This window comes from Tiliqua scincoides, chromosome 1 (genome assembly GCF_035046505.1).
Source record: "Tiliqua scincoides isolate rTilSci1 chromosome 1, rTilSci1.hap2, whole genome shotgun sequence".
Classification (NCBI taxonomy): domain Eukaryota; kingdom Metazoa; phylum Chordata; class Lepidosauria; order Squamata; family Scincidae; genus Tiliqua; species Tiliqua scincoides.
This window is the reverse complement of record NC_089821.1, coordinates 33,409,962-33,433,168: the sequence shown is the minus strand read 5'-3', so window position 1 is coordinate 33,433,168 and position 23,207 is coordinate 33,409,962. Positions and strand designations below refer to the sequence as shown.

General features: G+C 43.0%; 2 protein-coding genes across 3 annotated transcripts in view; both read right to left on the bottom strand.

Moving 5' to 3' along the window:
- Window positions 1–12,151, bottom strand: part of LOC136659295 (actin, alpha skeletal muscle B) — a 32,292-nt gene extending 20,141 nt beyond the window's left edge. Inside the window, exons 1-3 of the mRNA XM_066636433.1 lie at window positions 12,043–12,151; window positions 4,888–5,035; window positions 2,125–2,253 (exon numbers count right to left, since the gene is read on the bottom strand). Coding sequence (XP_066492530.1) covers window positions 2,125–2,253; window positions 4,888–5,016 — 258 coding nt within the window. The 5' untranslated portion in view covers window positions 5,017–5,035; window positions 12,043–12,151. The remainder of the gene's footprint in view (window positions 1–2,124; window positions 2,254–4,887; window positions 5,036–12,042) is intronic.
- Window positions 12,152–19,382: 7,231 nt separating this feature from the next.
- The window catches only part of GOLGB1 (golgin B1), a 69,390-nt gene continuing 65,565 nt past the window's right edge, over window positions 19,383–23,207 (bottom strand). For both annotated transcript variants that reach the window (XM_066636394.1, XM_066636388.1), the window contains exons 28-29: window positions 22,004–22,118; window positions 19,383–21,095 (exon numbers count right to left, since the gene is read on the bottom strand). In XM_066636394.1, coding sequence (XP_066492491.1) covers window positions 20,937–21,095; window positions 22,004–22,118 — 274 coding nt within the window. In that variant the 3' untranslated portion in view covers window positions 19,383–20,936. The remainder of the gene's footprint in view (window positions 21,096–22,003; window positions 22,119–23,207) is intronic.

Genomic DNA, 23,207 nt, shown 5'->3' with positions numbered 1-23,207 from the left:
AGATCTCTCCAAACTGGCAGAATGGGCAGCAAAATGGCAGATGTGTTTCAATGTAACTGTAAAGTCATTGGGGCACACTGGGGCAAAAAATCAAAACTTCTGAGACAGATCAGGAGAGAGATCTTGGGGTGCTGGTGGACAGGTCGATGAAAGTGTCGACCCAATGTGTGGCGGCAGTGAAGAAGGCCAATTCTATGCTTGGGATCATTAGATAAGGTATTGAGAACAAAATAGCTAATATTATAATGACTTTGTACAAATTGATGGTAAGGCCACACCTGGAGTATTGTGTCCAGTTCTGGTCGCCGCATCTCAAAAAGGATATGGTGGAGATGGGAAAGGTGTGAAAGAGAGGAACCAAAATGACTACTGGACGGGGGAACCTTCCCTATGAGGAAAGGCTACAGTGTTTGGGTCTCTTCAGTCTAGAAAAGAGGCGCCTGAGGGGGGACATGACTGAGACATACAAAATCATGCAGGAGGTGGACAGAGTGGATAGAGAGACGCTCTTTTCCCTCTTGCATAACACCAGAACCAGGGGACATCAACAAAAGTTGAGTTTTGGGAGAGTTAGGACAGACAGAAGAAAATACTTATTTATCCAGTCTGTAATTAGTTTGTGGAACTCTTTGCCACAAGAAATAGTGATGGCATCTTGCCTGGATGTCTTTAAGAGGGGATTGGACAAATTTCTGGAGGAAAAATTCATTACGGGTTACAAGTCATAGTAGTCTGTGCAAGCTCTTGGTTTTAGAGGCAAGCTGCCTCTGATTGCCAGATGCAGGGGAGGGCAACGGAATGCAGGTTGTGTCTGTTGTCTTGTGTGCTGTTGTCTGTTGTCTTGTGTGCTCTTGGTGGGCCACTGTGAGATACAGGAAGCTGGACTAGATGGGCCTTTGACTTGATCTAATGAGGCTCTTCTCATGTTCTTATGAACTCTGGACTGACACATTCAGGACTCACCTAGTGGGACAGTCAGGGTCCCAAGTGAGCTACCTGAAGAAAGGACCCCAGAGGCTGCCTATGTGTGCAGAAATCTAATATGTGTTAGATCACAGAAAGCAGAATTTTTAGGAATAATGAGAGAGAATTACTGCCATTCAGTGAGAAACACAAGGCCTGCATTTCCCAAGTTAATACAACATGAAACACAGTAAGAGAAGCACAGGGAAATGCTATACTTCCATCTAGAGGATGAAGAGGGTAGCTTTTTTCTGTCTGCAGACAACTCAAACAAAAGCTGACACTCTTCATCCTCGGGACAGTTTTTTTAAGCGTATATGTCCCTTTGCAAAACACGGAGATCTTCACACTGGTTCCTGTGAATAGCTTTTGGATGGTCATAGATGCTGTGAAGATTGCTGATAACAGACCACAGATGGAGTGAGGTGTCAAACAGCAAAGCCCCAGGTAGTGAGGATTGAACTGTATTTTGTATTGGCATAGTGTTGGGTATACAGTTTATGACCATTTGGGCTGACTTTTTTTATTATTATTATATTGCTTCATCTGTTGTGAGCTGTCTTGCAGATGACAATGTGATACATACATTTTAAAAAATGAGTTGATCTATATTTGCACTAGGACTGTTTATAAATTTAATGGTTTTCATCTAAATTTGGAAATGAGATCTTTTGGTAGACTCGGTGATGGAAGGGTAACATCCATGGCTTTATCTTACTTTGGGCTGCTAGCCTGTGTTGGTAAGTAGAGGCAGCATGGCTTATCTCCGGTGAGCCACCTGGGATCGAATTAAGCCCTAAGCACAGGTGAAGGGACAGAGTGGGCGGATTCCAGGACAATCACAGACGGAAGGACCGGAAACACAGCTGCATGAATGGGGGAAGCCTTGTGACTTTTCCCCATGCAGATAGCACCCCATCAATAAGGTACTGATTGGGTGGGAAAGTCCCATGCAGCCTCATCCATGTGGTCATGTTATGTTCCCATATAGTGTGGGATCACACCATTTGGAAGCAGCTCTGATAACCCTCAGATGTGCATGAAAAGGCCATTGCCTCCATTGCTTGGGCCTTGGTGCCTCACTGTCACAAGCATTACCGACCCTTTTCAAAGCAACAAGTTATCACAAATAATTCAAATGTCGACTGATCAACAACTCACCTTTTCCATGTCATCCCAGTTAGTGATAATCCCATGCTCAATGGGGTATTTCAATGTCAGAATTCCTCTTTTACTCTGTGCTTCATCTCCAACATAGCTGTCTTTTTGGCCCATCCCTACCATAACACCCTGGAAAATGAAGTTATAAAAAGAAAAACATCTGCTGCAATATCACGTGGCTGTCCACAAATGTTTACCAATGTTTCCATTGTCATTGCTGCGGTAAAATAATAACTATAATTCAGGACTAAGGAGAGAAGTAATCTTTAGAAATTGTTCCAATCTGTGTCTCTCTGATGGTTTCAAATGATAAATTTCATTATTTTACAAAGTTCCTATTTTGATGAAACAAACGTTGAATGAAGGAGCAAGAAAGTGCTCATCCAATAGCATTAACAAGCAGCTGTTGTCCACCTATTTCAGGGGTTATATCAGAAGGAACATTTTTGAAAATGAAGGTCATCTTAAATCTGTTATCCATGGGATTTTGTTTGGCACCAGGAATACAAATACCACAAGCAAATGATTCAGTCAAAGTGGAGCATTTTCAACTTCCATAGACTTCAGTGGGAGAAAATTAAGTTCTAACTCTCCCATTAAAATCAATGACTAAGTGTCATTGATGCTCAATATGCTCAGTTGTGACTGGATTCTACCCCATATTTGAACTGTTTCTTAAACAAAACAAATTTGTATTCCAACTTTGGCTTACTATTGATTCAATCCTATCTAATTTATCATGTGGATATGCAGCTGCGAATAGCTCAGTTGCATCCAATGGGGTGTTTGGGCTGCTGGAGGTCTTCTAGGGGTAAGGGGACATTTGTCCCCTTGCCCTGGGTAAGCCCCAGCAGCTCCCATGGATCAACTCGGACCTGCACTAGTTCAATTTCTGGTACAAGTTTGTTTTGACCTGGGAAGGCAGATCAGGCCTGGGAAGGGGGGGGTTGGGATTTGGCATGTGCCACTGCCGCCAATTCCACCCCCTTCCTGGGCTGAGCTGCCCTCCTTATCACCCCATCACTGCCCTGTGAATCTGCTATTGGGAAGAAACAAATTTAATGAGCAGCGGTGGTTGTTTCCTTAGGACTGCTATAATTAGTCTGTTAAGAGACATCGGGCGCAATCCTAACCCCTTATGTCAGTGCTTTCCAGCACTGACATAAGGGCAAAGCAGCTCTGAGGTAAAGGAACAAACATTCTCTTACTTTGAGGAGGCCTCTGTGAGTGACACCCAACTGCAGGATGCAGCACATGTCCCATTGGCACCTCTATGCCAGTGCTGGAAAGCACTGACATAAGGGGTTAGGATTGTGCCCTACCATCTTATCTTTACTAGGATACTTATTAAATTTCTTGATAAGCTAGAGCCCTACTTAACAAATATAGTCACAATTCTAATAATTAATAGGCCTCACTACAAATAAAGAAACTAAATATGATCAAACAAACATGTTTTGGACGTATTAACATCCAAATTATTTTTATGCTGTAACAAAACTGGTGTATGTATTTTAATTAGAGTATACACATGGAATTAAATGTCAGGAGTGTAAAGAATGCTCAGAACTGCCTTTCTGAATTAGACCAAAGATCTATCTACTCCAGTATTCTGTTTTCCTCCCTCTGTGTCCAACCAGATGTTTCTGGAAGCTCATGAGCAGACTATGGATATGAAATCTTATTCCTTCAAATTCCCAACACTAATGGAAAAGAACATGAGGGATAGATGATGGACCATTGGTTACGATGGAGTGTATAGGTAAGGGCGCAATCCTGACCTGGGACTGGGCCAGCGCGAATCCCTTGGGCCGACCCGGGAGGCTTGCAAATGTGCTGTAAGGCATGTTTGTACCTTCTCGAGAGGAAGCCTGGCTGGCGCTCTGAGAAGCACTGGCCTGCAGAGGCTAACATAAGCCTCCGTGCTAGCTTCCTCTCTGAAGCTTGCGTTGGCCCAGCTGAGGCGGGGGAGGTGGAGGGAGGCATTCCTGGGCAGGGGGAGGGCAGGCAGTGGGTGGCCCCGGGGGCAGGCAGGAAGTGGGAGGCGGGGCTGGGATCCAGCAGTTATGCCATATCTCAACCCCTGTTCCCAGGGAGAATGGAGCTTCAAGCCACTCCGCTCCTCAAGGGGTGGTGCAAGTCCAAGGAGACCCATAGGGGCCAGCAGCCCTTACCCAGAGGTAAGGGGAGGAAAAACTAAGCTGCTTATGGCCACGATCAATGCAGCCTCCTGGCTTGCCTGTTCCAGCACAGGATAGGATTGCACTTTAAGTCTTTTATAATGTGCTCTCTTGCAAAATAATTCTATGTAGTGTAGTATTGGCAATACTGCCTTAAAGAGGACTACTTCTGGTGATTAATGAAATAAGAATCCTATACTCATCCATCTCTGCTTTCCTTACATGACTGCTAATGAATGAAATGAGCCTGTAATTAAGGAGGAGAGCTTCTGATTAATTAATGGGACCTGGACTTGCCTCAGTTTCATCTTCAGATGAGTCAAAGGGTAAATAAGTAGCACAGTCGTTATCTTTGGTATACTTTGGTAAAGTGATAGAGTTCAGAGTTCACTGCAAGCACACAGTGACCAGATCCAAGACAATGAACACAGGAGAATGCCTTCACCACCTTGAAGTTCTTTGCATGTGCCAATTCTAATGTATTTCAAAAGTGGTTTGCATACAGTGTGGGGCTTCTAATGTGTACATAGAATTAGGTATGCTGTCTTCATCATGGCCATATAACATTATTATGAAAACCAACCTGGTGCCGAGGTCGCCCAACAATGGATGGAAAAACAGCTCGGGGAGCATCATCTCCCGCAAATCCAGCTTTGCAAAGCCCAGAGCCATTATCACAGACAAGAGCCGTGGTCTCATCATCATCACACATGGCTCCTCACAGATCTAGGCTGTGGAAAGAACAATTTCAGACTTAGGAAAATTTAGTGAAGGTGTAGAACTAGATGACTTTGGATTTCTTTTACTGTGAAATATAACTAAGAAAAACAAGCATTTGAATACATAGTAAGGCTTTTGGCAAATATATTCACAGAATCAATTAGATTAAGGGTGTAATCCTGAGGTGCCCTTGGACCGGCAACTTGCACCGGCCCAGGAGGGTCACTAATGTGCCATAAAGCACGTTTGCACCTCCTCTAGAGTTTGCTGGACTGGCGCACAGACACATACCAGCCCGCAGAGGTTGAATCCAGCCTCTGCACAGACTTGCAGAGGGAGCCTTGTGTTGGCTGAGCTTGTCCAATGCCAGGCTCTGGGGTGGGCGGGAAGGAGGCAGGGAGGAGGTGGGAGGGAGGTGTTCTGGGGCAAGGGGAGGGCAGGCAGTGGGCAGTCCTGGGAGCAGATGGGCAGGGAGCGGGAGGCGGGGCTGGGATCCAGCTGTAATGCCAGATCCTAGCCCCTATTCCCGACAGCACTCTCCTCAGCCCTATGCCATCACCTGAGGTGGTATAAGTCTTAGAAGATCCATTGGGCCTGCAGTGGCTTACCCAGGTGTATATTGGCAACCTTCAGTCTCGAAAGACTATGGTATCGCGCTCTGAAAGGTGGTTCTGGTACAGCGTCTAGTGTGGCTGAAAAGGCCAATCCGGGAGTGACAATCTCTTCCACACCGGGAGCAAGTGCAGTCTGTCCCTGCTCTGTCTCCCTGGCTATGGGCCTTCCTTCTTTGCCTCTTAGCCTCAGACTGTTGGCAAAGTGTCTCTTCAAACTGGGAAAGGCCATGCTGCACAGCCTGCCTCCAAGCGGGCCGCTCAGAGGCCAGGGTTTCCCACTTGTTGAGGTCCATTCCTAAGGCCTTCAGATCCCTCTTGCAGATGTCCTTGTATCGCAGCTGTGGTCTACCTGTAGGGCGCTTTCCTTGCACGAGTTCTCCATAGAGGAGATCCTTTGGGATCCGGCCATCATCCATTCTCACGACATGACCAAGCCAACGCAGGCGTCTCTGTTTCAGCAGTGAATACATGCTAGGGATTCCAGCACATTCCAGGACTGTGTTGTTTGGAACCCAGGTGTAAGGGAAAGAGTTTCCCCTTACCTGTGGCAGAGCCACTTCGGGGCCCACTCTTGAGCTGGATACAACACAGGTTTCCTGGCCTGCCTGTTCCAGTGCAAGATAGGATTGTGCTCTAAAAGAACACCCTTATGATATAAGCCAACAGACTCTATGAAGTAATGATGTCCAATATAAGTAAGTAAATAAATAAAATAAATAAAATGTTGAGCCATCTGTGGGACAGCTTGAATTTGGCTTTGTTCCACCTTTGTCTAAAACAGTGATTTTTGACCACTGTGACACAGCACATTGGTGTGCCATGAATGATCTGCAAGGTGTGCCACAGGAATTTCGAAAAGGGTAATTAATAGGGCAATTGTGGGATGTGAGCCCCCCCACCGACAGTGTGGTGAGCCTTGTCAATTATCCAGAAACGGATGGTGTGCCTTGACAATTTTAGCACCTTCTCAGTGTGCCGTAAGATGAAAAAAGCTGAAAATTGCTAGTCTAAGAGATGAGATGTTCAAAATACTACAGCCCTCATCAGATTTTCCAAAACTAAGCTAGTTAGTGGTAGATGGGGGGCCTGGTGTGCTGTGGTCCATGGGGTCACAAAGGGTCGAACATGACTTAATGACTCAACAACATGCATTTCTTGGCAGAGATTAATATTGACTCCAGGGAGAAAATATTTCAGGATGGCAATCACAGGGAGATCTCATTGTCACTGTAGACAAATGCTGATCAAAAGGAAGACAGTGAAAGGGCTTTGTGAGCACAGCACCACAGCCCAATCTTATTCTTCCCCTCCCCCACTGCAGCCACAACAAACTGGTGAACACTGCATTCCATGGTGGGCAGGGTGGGGGGTGGGCCAGGATTTAAAATCCCCTTTCCCTGGTGAAGCCTCCTGACTGCCAGGGATCTGCTGGAGCACACTGGATGGCTTAGACTTTTCCGAGAAAGCTCCAGCAGTCTGCTACTCAGCGCACTGCCAGAGTGCTCTTTACAGACACTTTACTACTGTCTCTGGCAACATAATGCACATTCCACCACTGGCCATCCCCCATAGGGTTGGGCTGTAAATCTCCCACAATCCCTCATTCTCGTCCTAGAAATTAAATCAATTCTACCCGACACTGAACATTATAGTGTACTCTGGTAAAGAGGTGCTCGTCTGTCTGTTTGTTAGTTATAACAGGGAAAACACCACCACGCGGTGCAGTTCAATAAGATACTTTGAATGAAGTCACAAAGTGACTGCAAAATCTCTTTCTGCCTTCTGTTATAGGGCAGTTGCATTTCAGCAGTTCCTGATTGTTTTGCTCTTTGTAATAAAAAGGTAGCTATGGGTAGTTACAAATTTAGAGGCAGAGGTGGAAGGGTCTGAACTCATTAAAGTCAAAACGCTCCCTGTCCATATATATATCTCCATATATCTTGTGCCATGCAGGTGGAAAACCCACTTGCTTATGTACTGTCATTTTGCCCGTTAAGAAAATACTTTGCCCTCCCCTTCACTGGTGCTCCAAATCAAATCTGCAGCCTTTCATGTCTGCTACATAACATCTAGTTTCGCCAAGAGACACACTATTGATCCATCATACCCTGCATGGTTTATTCTGATTAGAGGTAAACCAGGTTAAAGGTTGAAAAGACAAATGGTACCCTGGTCTTTATACATGCAAAGTATGGGCCCTGTCACTAAGTAAAAACCCTTCCCTTCAGAAAAACAATAAGCAAAACTTTAGTGTAATTCTCCTTGGGTTACCAAGAAGTAACCAACACACCTTGGTGAGTCTTATCTACATTCACCAGATTTAATTATATTCTTGAAATAATGGAAGAAGCTCTTTGTCCAAATAGGTAGTACTGAGGTGGCACTTGGAGAACATTTTAAAGTACTAAAATTGAGACTATACAGTACATTGTTCCAAAGTGACATTTAACTAACCATCCACTCCCCAAGATATCTCTATTACCATTAGGGATGCTGTAAACCATCTTAGCAAGCCAGGTTTAAAAATAGGCCCTCTCTGGAAAGCTTTAGGAAAGTGTTGGTTAATGGCTTGAAATGGCAGCTGCTCCTGCCAAGTGCTCACTTACCAAGAAATAGTCTATATTTGTGAACTGTGAATTCCTTATCAAAAGGTCTGTTCTGGGAAGTGCAATGAGATATTTCTGGCTCATTAGCCAAAAACAACTTGCACATGTGACTTTTGTTTGGGATGCTTAACATTCAGTTTTCCAGGCGAGGTGATCCCCTCCACTTACGCAGGGACAGAGTATAGAAAAGATTACCGTGGACTCTGTGGCAAGCCTTCCTCCCTAGAAACATCCAGCAGGTGCTTTTAATGCTACAGTCTTCTATACCTACTTTCCTGAGAGTATGCCCACTGAACACAATGGGACTTATCCCTGATACAGGATTGCTCTGTAATTCCCTTATATACCCAAGCCTATACTGTTTCAGTGTTCTTGTTCAGAACTGGGTGGGAAAATACAGTACTGGTAAATATCATAAGAATATATTCCTCCACCACACAACACACATACTGTCAATAATTACATCACTGCTATATCATCTCATATCAATTCAAATACATTTTTCAGTGAAGGCAGTTCAGGTATCATCTCAGGAACAGCAAGTGATTGAAATTCATGTGTGAATCAACTTTCACAGTACAGGTCTCTTCTGAGCAAAGGTAGCATATCTTATTTCAGTGGTAGGGCATTCTGAGAATGTGCAAGTAAACATTTAATTCTGGTGTGCTTAATTCTAGAAACTATAATTTTCACATGTCTTTCTGCACAAATAAATGAGAAATATGAATAGTTGCTGTCAATATTGTTCACCATTATACAAAATGTAATTAATTGCCCTGAATCATAGAGAGCTGAACAAGAGAGCTGTCTTACTGGATCACCCCCAAAAAGTCCATCTAGGCCAGCATTCTGTTTCCAGTGAAAGTGAGAGTATATATACTGTTAGGACTTTACTTAGGTTCTTATAGCTTTCAGAGTACAACACACTTCAAATTCTCCTTTCCCCAATATAAAGTTGCCACCAAATTTCTCATAAAGTGGATTTTTAAAGGCAGATTTGGAAATTCTTAGTCAAGCAAAATATCCATGAAATTTGGAGGAAAACAAAAATGGGCTTAACCCATTAGACTGGCAACATTTGTTGGAGGGGCAGTAGTGCATATCTTTCATCTCTATGTATGGAAATAGAGTAGTGGAAATGGAAATGGAAATGGAAGTAGTGCATATCTTTCCATCTCTATGCATGGAAGTAGTGCATATCTTTCATCTCTATGACTTCCTCTTTGCCGACGATGCAGCTGTCACTACCCACTCTGCCAAAGATCTCCAGCAGCTCATGGATCGTTTTAGCAAGGCCTGCCAAGATTTTGGACTGACAATCAGCCTGAAGAAAACACAGGTCATGGTTCAGGATGTGGACTCACCTCCCTGCATTACAATCTCTGAGCATGAACTGGAGGTTGTCCATGACTTTGTGTACCTTGGCTCAACGATCTCCGACACTCATTCTCTTGATACCGAGCTAAACAAGCGCATCGGTAAAGCAGCTACCACGTTTTCCAGACTCACAAAGAGAGTCTGGTCCAACAAGAAGCTGACGGAACATACCAAGATCCAGGTCTACAGAGCTTGCGTCCTGAGTACACTTCTGTACTGCAGCGAGTCATGGACTCTTCGCTCACAACAGGAGAGGAAACTGAGCGCTTTCCACATGCGCTGCCTCCGACGCATCCTCGGCATCACCTGGCAGGACAGAGTTCCAAACAACACAGTCCTGGAACGTGCTGGAATCCCTAGCATGTATTCACTGCGGAAACAGAGACGCCTGCGTTGGCTTGGTCATGTCGTGAGAATGGATGATGGCCGGATCCCAAAGGATCTCCTCTATGGAGAACTCGTGCAAGGAAAGCGCCCTACAGGTAGACCACAGCTGCGATACAAGGACATCTGCAAGAGGGATCTGAAGGCCTTAGGGATGGACCTCAACAAGTGGGAAACCCTGGCCTCTGAGCGGCCCGCTTGGAGGCAGGCTGTGCAGCATGGCCTTTCCCAGTTTGAAGAGACACTTTGCCAACAGTCTGAGGCTAAGAGGCAAAGAAGGAAGGCCCATAGCCAGGGAGACAGACCAGGGACAGACTGCACTTGCTCCCGGTGTGGAAGGGATTGTCACTCCCGGATTGGCGTTTTCAGCCACACTAGACGCTGTGCCAGAACCACCTTTCAGAGCGCGATACCATAGTCTTTCGAGACTGAAGGTTTCCAATACAATGCATGGAAAAAGTAGTTTGGTGTTGGCTGCTACGGTAGCAACAGCAGTAAGAACAAAACATTTTTGGTTGGGATTCATATCCATTACATGGGATTAAAGTTCACTGAAATGTGTTTAGGATTAGAAAGCTAAACTATCACACACATACGAATTTCTACTAAAGTCCACTCCTATATTTCAAAGCAGGTAGAACTCAATTCCTCTCCAAGGATGCAATTCTCAGCACAATTACATGAGGCAAGTTCCACTGAAATCAAATATTCTGCTTCTGCTAATGGATTTTCTTTTTGCAAGTAAATGCATATTGTAAATGCATAGCGTTCAAGATAGTGGCAATTCCAAATTTCAAACAGTACTTCTGCACCTTTTAGTAGATGACCTTTTGATTTAATGCATGAAAATGTGAACATTAAAAAATTATGACAGTAAAAATCTGACTTCTATTACATACAAATAGAGCATTGTAAATCAATTTTTAAACTAGTTTAATTCAGTTATAGCACTGAATTATAGAGAGGATATGCTTCAGAGGAGTTGCCATTTAAAAAAAGAAACCCAGGCTGTGTCCATTATTTTACAGCCAATGTAAGGATAAATATGTGATTCAACACTGGTACCTGGTATTTGTTCTCTCTCATTAATTGCTCATTTAGGATGCAACCCATCCATTCCCATCTCATACACGTTCACTGTTGCTTAGGAAATAAATCCCATAGAGCTCGTTCAGAATTGGAATGGCTTTAGCTTCCACATTACAATATGCGACTGAACACAAATATACTTCTTGTACACCTTTCTGCTTCATAAACACCCCCTAAAAAGAAACTTGCATTTCCACCTGATGGAGTGGTTGCAAAAAGAAGCTCCACCTATGTGTGTGTGGTACATCAACTCTATGGGAAGATGTGCAAGTTCCCTTTTTGGATGTTCTTGAGAATGTGGAAAAATGAGTGCACAAGTCCATATGGTTTTTGCCTTATGTTAGTATGCAAAGTCACCGCCAGTCTAGCTTTGCATGCCAAAAATTAGTGAGACTGGGATATGCACACATATCCCACCCCCTAAATACAGGAGTGTTTAGCACCCCCTATAAGCACCCCCTAAATAAAGGAGTGCAGTGCTTAGTTCTCATAACGATTCTAGAGGGATATTTCTGGTACTAGCCTAAGAGTAACAAAAGTACAATGTGTAACACACTACTAAAACAGTTGGGAAGGGACTCTTATTCCTACATAAGTGTGAACTCTTGAAACCAAGATATTGATATTCAAATTCCACTGGACATCAATGAGAATTTCAATTCAATGTGTTTGGAACTGCAATGGTAGACCCACACTAAGTTTCCCAATTGGATAGTGGCAATTAGCATAGGTGCACTGTAAGTAGGTCTGACAAATCACCAAGTGATACCAGACCATCCAAATCAAATCATCACTGAATACACTGCTTGTTCCAGTTAGATGTCTCGAATAACTAGAAAAGTCATTATCTACATCTTTAGCGATATTCTGGTAAAGTCTATTTAGTTTTCATGAAATTATCTCATTTCATCAAATATAAAGTTGAAAAGTTGTCAGGGTAATACTTACCCCAAACACCTGGAGATGGTGAAAATTTGCAATAGCTCCTTTGGAACAAATGAAATGATCTCCCCTTCTATTTCATTTATATCAGCTTGTGGAATGGAGTTCGCAGAATACCTGAGGTCTACCATGCCATTTTTGGAAACATTTTTTTCAGCTGGTGCTTATCAGAGCAACAGCTTACAGGCTGGATAAATTAGGGCAGAATTTCTGACACCCTGGAACACTTTCTCACTCTAAGGCAGGGGTGGGCAAACATTCAACTTTAGGGATCCTGGACCTTTAACCTTTGTGTAGGAGGAGGAATTTCTGCAGGTATAGCTTGTCATCAGTGAGATGACAAGCTGCATCTGCTGAAATTTCCTCTTCTATACAATTTGAAAGTTTGCCTACCCCTGCTTTAAGGCTACATCCTACACACAATTTCCTGGGAGTAAGCCCAACTGAACACAGTGGGATTTACTTCTGAGTAGATATACATCAGCTTGTGCTGTAAGTTGTTCAGATGGCTCCCTCACTGGTGGTGCAGGGGAAGCAATATCTTTTTTTCTCTTTCTCCAACTTAGTAAATCGAGGACATTACTAGAATTACTGCTAGAACCAGAACATATGTATGTATTTCATTACTACCTAGTTAACTATAAATAGCTCCGTTCATACTGAAGAAGTTGTGGTTCCAGAAGGATATGTTACCATGTACAGTACTGGTGTATGATCTGTATATGTTGTTATCAGGTTTTTGTAATAGGAGACAGAAAATAACCCCTTATCTTGAGACAAGCTGACTCCATGTCTCAAAATGGGGGCTGATTCAGCACCTAGTCACCTACTAGGTGATAAATTATGGTCATATCTGCACTTCAGGTGACCTTAGTTCTATCTCACAGATTTTTGGTTTGTATTGCCTCCAGCACAAGCCTATACATGTCTATTCTGAAGTAAGTTCCATTGATTTTTATGGAACTTACTCCTGTTGCATCCTTAGTTTTACCTGATCATCTCAAAACATTGGGTGTTTTGGGGCATATTCAAGCACTAACATATTCTGGAGCAACTGAACTGTCGATGCATTCTTCTACATCAGTGATCCTCATACTTTTAGCGTCGGGACCCACTTTTGAGTTCTGATGCATAGGTGTCAAAAAGGTGTCACTGTCAATTTGGTTAGAAGATGCTTGACTTCAACTGCAATCCTGTGAGGTGCTTCTGTAAAGAAAAACTGTCAGACACCAGTTTGATAGTCTATTTTGCAAATACTATAAGATGAACAAATTGTCCTTTCCAGGTGCAAAATTTAGATGTCAAGGGCTCAAGAGATCACCAGTGAGAATATCTTGTCCAAAACTGGTGGTCAGCCTCCTCTTTCTAACTCTTGTTCACAGATGCTGCCCCCATCCTCCCAAGTTTTTGATGTTCCATACTCCCTTTTCTGTCACTGCTATTATTTGAGTTGTTGTTAGTGGCTTTTTGAGACTCCTGCTTACAGAAGAGTTCAGAGAGTTGTGTTCTTCCACATCTGAAAACTTCAGTCAAATTTGTCTCATCTTGTGGTGGAAGACTGCAATCTAGTAGTGAAGACTATCCATTTCAGAGGAACATAAGAACAGCCCCACTGGATCAGGCCATAGGCCCATCTAGTCCAGCTTCCTGTATCTCACAGTGGCCCACCAAATGCCCCAGGGAGCACACCAGATAACAAGAGACCTGCATCCTGGTGCCCTCCCTTGCACCTGGCATTCTGACATAGCCCATTTCTAAAATCAGGAGGTTGCACATACACATCATGGCTTGTAACCCATACTGGATTTTTCCTCCAGAAACTCGTCCAATTCCCTTTTAAAGGCGTCTAGGCTAGACGCCAGCACCATATCCTGTGGCAAGGAGTTCCACAGACCGACCACACGCTGAGTAAAGAAATATTTTCTTTTGTCTGTCCTAACTCTCCCAACACTCAGTTTGAGTGGATGTCCCCTGGTTCTGGTGTTATGTGAGAGTGTAAAGAGTATCTCTCTATCCACTTTATCCTTCCCATGCATAATTAAGGAAGAAAAGGGATTCACTAATAAGTACCAAAACTACCTATTTTGTTCATAAGAAAAGAGGAATCCAGAACCCCACTTGAATACACTTGTTTGTCACAGGTTAGTATACAAATGCATCTAGAGGCTTCTGCATGTACATCCAAATTTTTCTGAAATCTAAGGGGCTGCATTGTAATATTTCCAAGCTAGCTACTACTAAAATTCTGGACTTTAAAAGCAGGAAAAGATTTGGCATGAATGCTATTTAAAAGGAAACTGCTACTCATGAATGCACTATATTCTCTCACCCAAGTTATTTTACTCTATTCAGTAACGGAAAACACTTGCAGATGAAGACTTCAAAGCGAGCAGTGAACGTGGATGTTCTCTGCTTTGTATCCAACAACTTAATGGTATACTAGTTCAATCATCAACAGCTTCTGTCAGACTTCAGCAGTCAACTCATTTCATTTTCTGACAAATGTTCTAACAACCAGCTCTCTAGCTGTCACATCCCTTTAGACGTTAATCACTTCCTATTTTAACAATCATCATGTGCTCTTTTTTTTCTCTTAGGTTCACTTTTCAAGGTGTCAACTTGTCATGTGCAGGCCAAACACACTGAGAAGGTAAGCTACTTGTGCATACCTCCTTCTTAGTGCCAACTTTTAAAAATGTGATTATTCTAAATTTTTAATCTTTGAACCACTGCCATTGTTTTCGGTAATGAATGCCTTTAAAAGTATATTTTCAAGAAAACAATGAATTTTGGTGATTTTAAAATAGTACTTGGAACGCCCCCTTGTTTTAAACACCATTTCACTGTGATCACTATGTATATCAATATGAAAGTTCCAAGTTGCATTTAGTTAATGTTATCATAATGTTTCTCCATTCTGCAAAGCTCTAATTCCAGCACTACAACACAACAAAATGAGTTCTCCTGTGGGGGTAAAAGAATACTTAAAGTTCTTAGGATGGTGAAGCCTGAAAAAAATATTTTGCTGGCATATGTCCAAGGGCAAATAAGGGCAAACTATTGGGGCGAATTGGGGGGCACGGGAAAAGATTTTGGATGCACTGGCATTAACCAGGTTTTATCCCCTCTTTCCTAAGCTGCCCTATCTCTTTTATCCCAAGGGCGTCCCAATAAAAGGGATAGAGCAGCTTAGGAAAGAGGAATAAGACCTGGTTAATTCCAGTGCAACCAAAATCTTTCCCCCTGCCCCACAATTCACTCCAATAGTCCCCCACCCCCCATGATATGCCTCTGCCAACTTACCAGTGCCAATGAAGTCTTCTGGAGCTGCTCCTTCAAGCATCATGCCACTGCCCATGACTTTTGCACCACCAGAAAGTGCCCTGCACTGACAGAATGCGAGTTCTGGTAGTGCAGGGTGTCAGAGGATTGGGCCCTGAGTTACATTTGCTTGTATTGAATTAAACGTGTGCAATTTTCAGAACATTTGTGTGAATTGAATGTTTTCATTGGTTAGGGTAGGGGAAATCCCCAACTATTTATATATTTTGGAATGTCCAAAAACTAGAAGGGCCTTTTCTATGGCCCGTAGTAACTCCATTCCATTTGCTGTTCTCTGGGGCAGATTTAATGGTAAAAGAAATGTAAGCAAAAGAAATGTGGCAAAAGAAATGTAAGAAGGTGATATGGGAGGCCAAGCGAGACTATGAGGAACGCATGGCCAGCAACATTAAGGGGAATAATAAAAGCTTCTTCAAATATGTTAGAAGCAGGAAACCCGCCAGAGAAGCGGTTGGCCCTCTGGGTGGTGAGGGAGGGAAAGGGGAGATAAAAGGAGACTTAGAGATGGCAGAGAAATTAAATGAGTTCTTTGCATCTGTCTTCACGGCAGAAGACCTCGGGCAGATACCGCTGCCCGAACGGCCCCTCCTGACCGAGGAGTTAAGTCAGATAGAGGTTAAAAGAAAAGATGTTTCAGACCTCATTGATAAATTAAAGATCAATAAGTCACCGGGCCCTGATGGCATCCACCCAAGGGTTATTAAGGAATTGAAGAATGAAGTTGCAGATCTCTTGACTAAGGTATGCAACTTGTCCCTCAAAACGACCACGGTGCCAGAAGATTGGAGGATAGCAAATGTCACGCCTATTTTTAAAAAGGGAAAGAGGGGGGACCCGGGAAACTATAGGCCGGTCAGCCTAACATCCATACCGGGTAAGATGGTGGAATGCCTCATCAAAGATAGGATCTCAAAACACATAGACGAACAGGCCTTGCTGAGGGAGAGTCAGCATGGCTTCTGTAAGGGTAAGTCTTGCCTCACGAACCTTATAGAATTCTTTGAAAAGGTCAACAGGCATGTGGATGCGGGAGAACCAGTGGACATATATATCTGGACTTTCAGAAGGCGTTTGACACGGTCCCTCACCAAAGGCTACTGAAAAAACTCCACAATCAGGGAATTAGAGGACAGGTCCTCTCGTGGATTGAGAACTGGTTGGAGGCCAGGAAGCAGAGAGTGGGTGTCAATGGGCAATTTTCACAATGGAGAGAGGTGAAAAGTGGTGTGCCCCAAGGATCTGTCCTGGGACCGGTGCTTTTCAACCTCTTCATAAATGACCTGGAGACAGGGGTGAGCAGTGAAGTGGCTAAGTTTGCAGACGACACCAAACTTTTCCGAGTGGTAAAGACCAGAAGTGATTGTGAGGAGCTCCAGAAGGATCTCTCCAGACTGGCAGAATGGGCAGCAAAATGGCAGATGTGCTTCAATGTCAGTAAGTGTAAAGTCATGCACATTGGGGCAAAAAATCAAAACTTTAGATATAGTCTGATGGGTTCTGAGCTGTCTGTGACAGATCAGGAGAGAGATCTTGGGGTGGTGGTGGACAGGTCGATGAAAGTGTCGACCCAATGTGCGGCGGCAGTGAAGAAGGCCAATTCTATGCTTGGGATCATTAGGAAGGGTATTGAGAACAAAATGGCTAGTATTATAATGCCGTTGTACAAATCGATGGTAAGGCCACACCTGGAGTATTGTGTCCAGTTCTGGTCGCCGCATCTCAAAAAAGACATAGTGGAAATGGAAAAGGTGCAAAAAAGAGCGACTAAGATGATTATGGGGCTGGGGCACCTTCCTTATGAGGAAAGGCTACGGCGTTTGGGCCTCTTCAGCCTAGAAAAGAGACGCTTGAGGGGGGACATGATTGAGACATACAAAATTATGCAGGGAATGGACAGAGTGGATAGGGAGATGCTCTTTACACTCTCACATAATACCAGAACCAGGGGACATCCACTCAAATTGAGTGTTGGGCGGGTTAGGACAGACAAAAGAAAATATTTCTTTACTCAGCGTGTGGTCGGTCTGTGGAACTCCTTGCCACAGGATGTGGTGCTGGCGTCTAGCCTAGACGCCTTTAAAAGGGGATTGGACGAGTTTCTGGAGGAAAAATCCATTATGGGGTACAAGCCATGATGTGTATGCGCAACCTCCTGATTTTAGAAATGGGTTAAGTCAGAATGCCAGATGTAGGGGAGGGCACCAGGATGAGGTCTCTTGTTATCTGGTGTGCTCCCTGGGGCATTTGGTGGGCCACTGTGAGATACAGGAAGCTGGACTAGATGGGCCTATGGCCTGATCCAGTGGGGCTGTTCTTATGTTCTTATGCTGTTCTCTGGGGCAGATTTAATGGTACTCCTCTTCATGAAAGAAGTTGTCCATGTTCTCAGCGTGTTGTAGAAACGTTAGCCCATCTTCTTTTCCATTGCCCGCTTCATTATGAGGCCAGGAGGAAATGTCCAGCTCTCCAACCCTATCTCAATTTTTCCTTGGAGGATTCTGTAATATTGCAAGCCTTATTAGCTTCCACTGACCCTAACACCATTTTTCAGATAGCCACATTTATCTCGCAAATTGTGGCATCTAATTTGAAGCGTGCCCCCATTTCTTTGAAGTCTCTGAATTCTGGGAGTTAATTGCAAGTTGGTATGTTATAAGTAAACGAACTCGTATGAAAGTGTTTAATGATTTCTTAACTGTATGCCAATAAAGGTACTGAAACTGAACTGAACGTTTTCATTTTGTTTTGTTGGCTCACAGAAAGGCCTCAATTCAAAATTCATGTCATTTCAGCTCACACTTTTCAGAATGCAAGGCAGGTTTTCCTCAACTGACATTTGGTAAAAAAACCCAGAAAAACCTGAGCTCTTTCTTTGTTAATTAGATCAGGAAGGGTAGTGTCAACCTCCGCCCTCAAGTCAGAGCAGCTAGCAAGGGGTGGCCTGGCACTGCAAGGTTTTTATTTGTTCTGATAATGAAGAGAAAAGCCTTTCCTAATAATTCCACTATCATTGGATTGGTCTGTTTATTCTTGTTTTTGTTCTGAAATATTCAGTTGGAATAAATACTAGAGTAGTAAATGATCCTCAGCTACCTATTTGGCTTCTGAAACCAGTTTAATCTGTATTTCTGTCATGTGCAATTACACAATGTCTAAACAAAGTACAGTGACTGAGAAAGGGGCTCATATTTTAGCATTATTTTATTGAATTATTTTGCAAGCCACCTTGAGGGCCCCTAAGCAAGGTGGAAAGGCAGGATATAAACAAACAAATAAATGCTCTGATGTTTCCCCAACCCCTGGTTTGATTCAGCAATGCTGCATTATATTCTGCGCATGCAGCACACTCAGTAGGTGTACTGAACCTATGCACAAACCATAATACACTTTATTTCAACCTGGCAGTTCGCATGTATTGATAAGAGATGAAAAATAATAAAAATAATTTGAGTATTACTGATACCAGCAGTATTAAGTAAAGCAGACTGTGGTCTTCGGTCAGTTACCAAAGAATCCTCCCATTTACAAAGTTAATAGGAAGACGCATGTTTCTCTCAGCTGCATAGACAGTGATCAGAGATAAGATTCCCATACCGATGTAGTAATGAGCAAAAAGTGGACACCTTCAAAAAAACAGAAGACTCTTGTCCATCTCATCTGATAATTTTTGTCATTTTTCATGATTGGCTATCATGATTAGCTGGCAGGCCTTTATATCAACTTCTTCGTACTCAAGCATTGGTATTCAACATCATGTTGGAATATGGGTGCAACATCACCTGCAGAACTCTGGAGGAAGTGCGATGTCCACTTGCCCAAGACCCCCTTGCCTGCCCTGCAGTGTGTGCAGGAGGTGTGTCTTGTGAGGAACTTCCTCTCACATGTTCCTGCTCTCTCTTTCCCTGACCACCAAAGGAGAGGCATCCATGTTGCTGAGCTCTGACCTCAATGGCAGGTAGATAGATAGATACTTTATTAACGGTCATCCAACCAGCTACTCACAAAACAGCACAACAAAATACACAAAATTAAAACCAACATCCCTTTACACATATATAAAATCATAAAATCATCGATTTATACTCTCAATTTTCTTTCTTATCAACTGTGCAGCATGGCAGAAATGGGCCACCGAGCGATATATCAGAATTTACATCAGATAGCAGAAAAGCAAGCTGCTCCTCCACCTGCATCCCCGTTACAGCGCCAAAAATCAGGGAAATATATTTAGATCGCAAATCATCATAATTTGGACATTGCAGAATAATGTGGGTAGTTGTCTCCACCACATTATAATGGCAGGGGCACAGTCTCTCTGGATAAGGACGCCTTGCATAACGTCCCAAAAGAACTGCTGATAAGAGTGCATTACACCTGGCTTTAGTAAAAGCAATCCTGAATTTTGGAATAACGATATTATAAAAATATCTGGCAGGAAAAAGCATAAGAGCTTGATCCCCAAGAAAAACATATGCAGAAAGTCTGGCTCTCGCAGATCTCATTTCAAGATCCACCAACCTCTGACGCAAAATTTCTTTTGCGTTTCCCTGGCTCATCATCGTTAAAGACTCAGGGGAAAGATTGCAAAAATTAAAGTAGTCCAGGCACCTCTTTTCCCAGGAGCCTACAAAGGGATCCAAAAAGATCAAATGAGTAAAGTTATCCTGTCTTGAGAGAATCTTCAAGAAATAATGCAAGGCATTTAGCCACATCGACAAATGGCATGTAGCCATTACTGGAGCGCCAACTTCCTTACTGCCACACAAAGAGAGGGTTCTCGATAGGGTTCTCTGTTCCTTAAGTGACAGAAGCCTCTGATACTTCAGAAGATGTGTCTGTTTTAAGAAATTAAAAGTAAAGTGCCTTTTTGAGCAGCCTCTGCTCCTGTGTGTGTTCACAGAGAGCAGTAAACTAGCTGGATTGGAATTTACCATAGAAAAAGGGGTCTTCTGCTGACTGCTCTGCTTGCTAGAACCAACCCCCTTTTCCAACACAATACTCACACAAAACAGAAGAATTTGCTTCAGTTCTTAAAATTTTATTTAAAGTTGAGAAACACATAATGATTCCAGCTTCCCCCCCCATATTGCACTCTGTGTACTTCTTGTTATAATCAAGAAGCTAAGAAATCCAATAGTTGAAAACAAGTTTTTTTTCTCCAAATGTATAGTTCAACTCTGTTAAAATAAAATTTATATAGAAAAGATAACATTTACAACCCATTCAGCAGTATTCAATCATTATTTATCCCCAAAGAATATTAAACAACCCAATTGCAGCAGCTTCTTAGTAGTGTGTTTTGATAAGATATCTTTTTCTTTAGCAAATATACTATTCTGTTGTTAAACAGCAACTCATATCAACTTTGGAGCAACTGTGATGTACATGTTATTTTCAAACCTCTTCTTAAGGTAGAAGTTGAAAAGTTGTGTGTTATACTAAGAATATATACAACCGTGTCCAGTGCATAGCATAACAGCTGCTTGTGAAAAGTCCAGTATCTCAAATTGGCACACTTATTTAGAAGGAAAATAATTCACCCAGCAAGTTCAGTGTATTTATAAGATGCCTGTTAGGCAGAAGAAAACAAGAAGATGCAGGATCACCAAATAACTGAGAAAAAGATAGCGAGATTTTGCCCTGGAGGTCAGCAACTTGGAGCAGTATAGGCTTCGTCCCCGAATCCATCTCCGAAAGGAAAGGGCTCCTCCTTTCACCTGTTCAGAAAAGAAGTGTAGGGGCCTATAAAAAAACTTGAATAGAACCATCACATATACTTTCTAGCTGGACTCTCAAAAACAAGTTACATTTTTACTATTTTATCAAGGTGATTTCCCTAAATACCATAACATTTAAGAACATTTACTATGCAACTTCAATATCACATTGATACTGAATGTAGCCACCTAGAATGTAGAGTCATCACTTTCTGCATTCAGATGACTTTCTTATACTGGTGTTTGGAGGATTGTGAACAAGTGCTGTGCTTACATGCTCCTTTCCCTCACTGCCCTCCTCATATCACCAGTAGGGCTTAATTCATTACTTCCTGTTTCAATCATACCATACTTTGCCATTGAACTGCCAAAAACAGGAATTTTACTTACTGGGTGAATTCCTGTTCCTGGTAGAGGAAGTGCATTTCTAACATACACCATGATTCACTCAGGAATCTCTTTCTATTCTTTGTCCAAAGTCCTGTAATTAAAGCCCTGCTCTGGAAGCAGAATTTTGGTATTTTTTCCTCACTGAAGTTGTCCACATTGGCAGGGGAAACTCAGTCCAGCTGATAGTCCAACTCTCATGCTTTCTCTTTTCTTCCTTCATTTAACTATGCCTATCCAAACAGAGCTATTTACCAATATTCTTTCATCCACAACCACTTAAAACTTCTGTGTAACTTATCTTACAACACTGCATTTTCCTTCTATTTATATTTCTTTATAACAGCCTTTTGTAAACCTCTGTCTCAAGATTACTGTTACGCTAATTAAAGTCACTTTGAGGTAGTTCGCTCTGTTATCAAGGTTATATAATCCGAAAATAGCCATACACTGCATCTCAGCCTCTCTAGTTATAAATTTCCACTGTTTTGTTCAATTACTGTTAAGATTTAAAGACTTACCTTTCGTACTATAATATGTTCACTAGAGTTGATGATCAGAGCCTCTCTTTCCTCATCAGACTCCATCTGAACAGTATAATCTCTAGGTGTGGTTCTATAACTACTCATTTCAAGCCTAGAAATAATGAAAAAAGCAAAAGGATTATCCGGTTTCCCAAGTTTCCAATTAATTTACTTATTTATGTAGATTTTTCTTTAGATTCTAGTTCTGGAAAGGGCAAGTTGTCTGATCTCCAGATGAACCAAAGTTTCCTCAACTATGTCAGATTCTGCATTCTTCAGCATATAATTAAAATTATATCAAAATTCCTTTAAGTTTATGTTATGCTAAAGCAGTGGTTCCTAAGGTGGTGGGTTGCAACCCACTACAGGAACTGGAAGCAGGGCATTCCCCCTTAAGTGGAGTGGCTTTGTTCCGATGGCAGTGATGTTGCTACCAAGGGGCTTGTTTTGTACCTGAGCTGGCCTCTTGCAGGCTTCTGGAGGCTTGCAGCTCCCTCCAGTGTCCTCCATGGCTGTATCAACAATCCTTATCTCTGATCAGCAGCTACTTCCGTTTTCGTTTTCCTGCGACAACTGCTGCCACAGAGGACATCAGAGGGGGCTCTGAGCTCCAGGAGTCTGCAAGAGGCCAGCTCTGCCCCTCAGGTACAAAACACTTGGTTATGACAGAGCTGTAATCACTGCAGCGCCATTGCTGCCCCCTCCCTGCCCATGCCAACACTTGCCTGGTTCCCAACTTCCCTGTAGGATTTTGGGAACCACTGTGCTCGAGTACCAATCTCACCATCTGATCCTATGCCGACTCTTGCTGATGGGACAGGCACACGCATGGTTGCAAACATGCTATAAAGCACACTGCAGCACCACAGGAGTCAATGCTGTTGATGACAAGGTTTCCACTGGCATTGGCGTTGCGTCTGCTGATGGGGGTAAGTAAACCACTGGGTAGCGGGGTGGGCGTTTTTGGGCAGGGGGAGGGCCAGGAAGGTGGTAGTTCAGGCTCAGGAGAGGGATTGGGGCAGTGGAGGAAGCCGCTGCTGCATCCTAATCCCTGTCCTAAGCGTGACCACCCTATAAGGGGCTACTCAAATCTGTACCAGTGATTCAGGGGCCAACACAGGGTAAGGGAACCAATGTTTCCTTACCCTAAGGTAATCTCCAGTTGCCTCCCTGGCCCCAAAGGATAAAGCAGTGGCCATTT